The sequence below is a fragment of the Trichosurus vulpecula genome, chromosome 9 (genome assembly GCF_011100635.1).
Source record: "Trichosurus vulpecula isolate mTriVul1 chromosome 9, mTriVul1.pri, whole genome shotgun sequence".
Taxonomy (NCBI): domain Eukaryota; kingdom Metazoa; phylum Chordata; class Mammalia; order Diprotodontia; family Phalangeridae; genus Trichosurus; species Trichosurus vulpecula.
The window spans coordinates 115,852,200-115,858,156 of record NC_050581.1 but is presented as its reverse complement, the minus strand read 5'-3'; the positions used below and the strand labels follow the sequence as shown (position 1 = coordinate 115,858,156).

The following is a 5,957-nucleotide window of genomic DNA, read 5'->3' as shown; positions in this document are numbered from 1 at the left end:
CTCTTGTAAAGAAAATACTTTGTTAACGCTAGAGTACAGCACAGACATATAAGCTATGATTATTATTTTACAGTTTCTATTTATAACCCTTTGATACCTGAAGAATTTAAGCATTTCCACTAATCTTTCGGGGATTTCTTTGTCAGATTCATAATTTTAGTTACTCTTCTTAATTTTTTCTATTCCCTAAATTTTATTGATACCTTTTGTTTTTTATATTACAGGCATATCCGGATACAAGCCCACTTCCATTGAACCCTCCTTTGAAGCAAAGAAAAACAGTTAAGTGAAATTGACTCTGACTGGCTGTGTATACCTTATTCTGCACCCTTCTCCCCACTGCCAAGAGAAGAAAACTATGTTTAATGATTTGTTCTCTTGTCCGACATCGGTCTCTGCAGTATATCAACATTCAACTTCCTTCTCATAGTCTTTTCATTTATATTACTGCAGTTATTGTATATGTTGTTTGCTTGGTTCTGCTGATTGTGCTCTGCATCATTCCTTTCCAGTATTGTCACAGTTTTTCTGATTTCTTTATACCTATTTTTTCTACACATTACTATTCCATTACATTCATATATCCACAGTTTTTTCATCTGTTTCCCAAGTGTTTCTTTTTTTTTTTTCCTGCTATCCCAAGGAGTGATGCTCTGTATATTTTGGTCTATATGGGACCCTTCTATATTTGAGCTTCTTTGAGTATATGCCCAAAACTGGGATTCCAGGGCCAAAGAGTATGACTAAGTTTGTAAATTTTCTCAGTGTTTCAAATAATTTTCTAGTTGAATTTATTGCTCCATCAAGAGTGTATTAGTGTGCCTTTGTTCCTATAGACCTTTCAGTGTTGATTCTCTGTTGTCTTTACTGACTTATAGGGTGTAAGGTAAAATTTCAGAGTTGTTTTTAATTTCCATTTCTCTTTTAGTGATTTATAGCTTTTGAAAAAAAAACATGATTGTTGATGGATTGCACTTCTTTTTTTGAAAATATTCATGTCCTTTGACCAGTTCTTTTCTGGAGTCTTAGCCATGTTCTCATTGTATCTTGGACATCAAAGTAGTCAGTTATTTAATACATTTTTTCCCCATGTGACAATTTATCTTCTAATTCTAGCTATATTTCTTATTTTATTTGCATAAAACTTTTTAATTTGCTGAAATAAAAAATGTCTTCAGTGGTCTTTTTTTTTTAAGTATGATAACAAGAACTATATGCAGCATTCCAGATGTAGACATTCAGATGACTGGCCAGGAATATTTTCAGAATTGCTCATGTCTTTGAGTTATTTCCCTAGCATATTCACTCTAAAGTGACCCAGGATAAGACTGGGTATTTTTGTGGAAGTGGAGATTTCAGAGCCAGAGTGAGAGTTATCATCAGAGTTAAGGGGAGGAAGGTTGCTAAACTGAGGCTTCTGACCCTAAACATGGTGAATTGGAGAAGGTTCTGGTCCCTTCTTCTCCTGTCCCCCTGAACATTCCCTATAGTTTCTTCTCTGAGGTTCAAGTTCCACCTTGATTGTCACACGAGCTTAATTATATTTCATTGTGTAATATGAGGGAAAGAGCGCTGGACTTGGTGAGTTAGAAGACTTGGTTTTTAATTCCAGATATGCCAGACCAGCTTCATGACCTCAGGTAAGTCATTTCACCTCTCTGGGTCTCAGTTTCCACGTCTTAGAGTCAATATTAGTAGAATAGATGATCTCTGAATTCCCTTCCTCTTCTAACATTCTGTGTCACCAGGGCTCAGCTCCTGCGTAGACACAGGAATTGCTCTGGGAAGAAACAGCTTCACAAGTATTGCATGCTGTTCTGTCCTTTGGCACCTTCTCATCAAGGGGCCTTCTCATGGTGCTTTGTGGTTCAATGATGCTTCACTTTCATGATCCCCCATATGATACTCATCATTCCCAGCTCGGGACTCCTGTCTTTCTCTCACTTTTCCTTCATTCCTTTGGAGGCTCCTCATTTGTACCTTTTTCCTCATGGGATTCCTTCATCACCATGTAATGATTCTTCTGTATTGTTTCATCTGTTATCTGTCATCTCCTCTTCCTATTTTTCTATCTTGGAATCAGAGAGAGCAAAGAATTTGCTCTGAATCAGCAGACCCACTCTTTTGACTTCCTATGTCATCTTTTCCTTCATGTAAGTACAGTCCTAAGTATTTTAACCAGGTATTTTTATTGCTGACTCCTTTGTACCTTATAGGACAGGAGCTAAGATAGGTCTTCAGTCCCTCCGGTGCAGTGCTGCTCAATTAATTTGTCTTTAAACAAGGCTATGTTCAGAAACTTCCATTGCTCCTAGTTTCTCCTCAGTTGGAATGTACTTTCTCACTTTCCACTCTGCCTAGCCAAACTTACCCATTCTTCTGGGCCCTGCTTAAATTCTTTTTGCTCCACAGTATGTTCCATGATTGCTCCATCCCTCACCTTTATATTCCTAAAGCCCTCAGCACATATGCCACACAGTTTAACTTTTAATTATATACTGTCTTCACTATTGTTTTATGTGTCTTAATTCTTCTTCCTCAGTATACTGTAAAGCTATCTGAGATTAGGTAGTAGGTGTTAGATGCTTCTTTCTCTTACCCACTCTTACCCTTGGCCCCCAGCATAATACTGGGTTCAATAAATAGGTATATATTAAATACTATATGATTAGTCTCCAGAACAGCTCTATATTTCTGTTAACCTTTCTTTTCTCTCTCTTTTCTTCATAAGCAGGATTTCTGTTTCCTAAAACTGCCATGATCTCCCAGCCTGGGCAAGGACAGGAATTATGGGTCCTGGATCTTCATAGAGCTCTGGATAAAAAGGACCCAAAGAAAGCCTATCACAGTGAGTGATACAGACTCTGTTAGTGCTGCCACCAGCTATTCTTTCTCCTCCATCTTTGCTTTTAAAATGCTGTCTTGATAATACTGTTGAGAGTTCAAATGCATTTCCAAGCACTAGAACAGTTACCTGTACTGAACTTTAAAAAGAACTTGTTGAAAATTTGTCAAGAACACTGATCTTATTTTACATATATCCCTGGAGCCGGTAGAATTAGACTAAATTCAGTCATCCTGTTCTCCTAGTCTGGTATAATGGGCAAGGTGGGCTCTTGCTCTTTCTCCCTATAACTGCTACCTTAGTTTTCTACCTTTCTAGTTATCCCAGTCCCCTTTTGTGCTGCATGTTATCCCTCTGACCCATTTCCTTTTTTTGTTCCTCACCCACGTAGCCATGTGTTACTTCTCTCTCTTTACCTCTTCCTGATTTTTCTTCTAAATTCCTTAATTATCCATCCTTGATTTTCCCTTTTTCTAACTAACTGGCTTAATCTTTGCTCTTTCTGCAAAGCCAGTTTTGACATATACAAGCTCTGCATTTCTAGGGCACTTTGAAGAAATGATATTTATATTTTCTGTTTCTTGGTTAGATGGCAATGCCAGGACCAAGAATGAAGACTTGAACAAGGAGACTTCAGAGGGTAAAATTTTCAAAGAGGACTCATACCCAAGGACACTAGAATGCATCCAAAAGGATGGTCCTTCTGAGCCCACATTGCAAGCAGCCACTGAATGGAAAGAGAGGCAATGGGAGTACACAACAGGAGAGAGAGAGGAAAGAAATTCCTTGGAAGTGATGGTTAAGGACAAGACAAGTCCTAGAGAAGAAAGAGACCAGATGTGTAAGGACTATGAAGCAGGGTTCAGTCTTACTTCCAAATTCCTCATACATCAGAGATGTTCTAAAGGACAGAGATCACATAAATGTGGTGAATGTGAAAAATACTTCAGTTGGAATTCAGACCTTATTTGACATCAGAGTATCCACACTGGTGAAAAACCCCATAAGTGTATTGAGTGTGGGAAAGCCTTTGATCAGAGCAAAAGCCTTATTCAACATCTGAGAATCCACACTGGGGAGAAATCTTATCAATGTAATGTGTGTGGGAAAGCCTTTAATCAAAACCAAAGCCTTATTCAGCATCAGAGAATTCATACTTGGGAGAAACCCTATGAATGTGGAAAAACATTCAGTCATAGTTCACATGTTATTGTACATCAGAGAATCCACACAGGGGAGAAACCTTACCAATGTAGTGATTGTGGAAAAGCCTTCAATCAGAGTTCAGGCCTTAGCATCGGAGAGTCCACACTGGAGAGAAACCTTATATGTGTAATGATTGTGGGAAAGCCTTTAGTCATAGTTCACAACTTGTTGTACACCAGAGAATCCACACTGGAGAGAGGCCCTATGAATGTGATGAGTGTGGCAAAACCATCAATCACAGCTCAAGACTTACTGCCCATCATAGAATTCATACTGGAGAAAAACCTTATAGATGTAATTTTTGTGGTGTGTCTTTTAGTCAAAGTTCATCTCTTACAGAACATCAAAGAATCCATACAGGGGAAAAATCCTATAAATGTAATGAGTGTGGGAGAGCCTTTAGTCATAGCTCACTGCTCATTGTTCATCAGAGAATCCATACCAGGGATAAACCTTATGAATGTAAAGAGTGTGAGAAAGCCTTCAGTCAGAGCCAAAGTCTTATTTGACATCAGCGACTCCACACTGGTGAGAAACCCTATGAATGTAATGAATGTGGCAAAGCCTTCAGTCAAAGCCAAAGCCTTATTCGACATCAAAGAATCCATACTGGAGAGAAGCCCTATAAATGTCACGAGTGTGGGAAAGCCTTTTGCCGTAATGCACACCTTACTGTACATTGGAGAACCCACACTGGGGAGAAATCCTATGAACGCCATGAATGTGGGAAAGCTTTCAGTCGAAGCTCATACCTTATTGTACATCAGAGAATCCATATAGATGAGAAATCCTTTGAGTCATTTCACTTAATTCATTAGCATAATGGACTAATGAAGTCAAGAAATGGGATTGATCCCTGTTAACATTTACACTGGGGAAAAACTCCCACAGCCTTCTAGAGAATAGTGACTTTGGCAGATCTCACAAATGTGTATCCCTGATATCAAAGGGGTTCAAGGCCAGAGGTTCATCATAACCCATCCTCACTACTGGAAACACAAACCTATTAATTTTCCCAACCCTTGCAAGTGCCTTTGTAAATGTTCGTGAGGGTTTCTCATGTATATGTTGTATATCCCCAAGTACATTGTACTGTCCCTAAAGATAGGGACCATATTTTTCTGGTTTTGACACATTCTTTTCCTCTGATGAGTCTAGCCAGTCAGGCAGTATTGTCTGTCCTTCATTCAAAACTACATATATACAGGGTGTCCCAAAATGTCTTAGTGCAGTTATAAACTTTAATGGCTTTTGGAACACTGTATTACCTTCTATCTGCTTCCACCCTATTCTGTTCTACCTTTCTCCATGCTCTTTCTTATGCTAAGCTGCCAAAACATTTTTCCTGAAACAGTTTTTGTTACAATACCCTTCAGCTTACCCAGTTACTATCTCTAGTGTGAGACTGACCATATCCCAACTGTGCCCTTTCATATGCCACCTCCTTTGAATGATTTCATTCCTTCCCACACCCCTGCCAATCTAGATGTGTGGCATCTTTCAGGATCTAACTAAAAATGTATTTCTTCCCCAAAGTCTCTACCTTCAACCGTTCTTCCTTTGTCAAAATGGACACTGTTGCACTGTGATCAGTTCTTTATTCAATTAATTGTATTCTTATTTTCGGTGCATATGTTAAATTGTTATTCGTATTTCTTATCTTTTATTTATGCATTTTGCTTACCCAGTAGATTATAAGTTCCTTAATTAGAAAACTTCTTTCCAAGGACATCTAGACAATCTAGACAGCAGGGAACCATGCTGAATGCTTCCTGATTATAACTACACCTAGCTCTACAAGGAAATGAATGTATCGCTCCTCACAATCTGAATAGCAGAGGGACAGTCTCTTCTCATCAAACTGGAAGCTTCCTGAGCCCAGGGAGGGTTTTTATAGTGTCATAGT

The 5,957-nt window shown here is 38.7% G+C and overlaps 1 protein-coding gene across 1 annotated transcript; it reads left to right on the top strand.

Moving 5' to 3' along the window:
* Window positions 1–3,817: 3,817 nt before the first annotated feature.
* On the top strand, window positions 3,818–5,717 carry ZNF678 (zinc finger protein 678; the record flags this gene model as incomplete). Its single annotated transcript, XM_036738214.1, is given in 2 exon segments — window positions 3,818–4,136; window positions 4,139–5,717. Coding segments are annotated over 2 exon segments (1,050 nt in total), but the record flags the coding sequence as incomplete, so codon positions are not given.
* Between the last annotated feature and the right edge of the window lie 240 nt (window positions 5,718–5,957).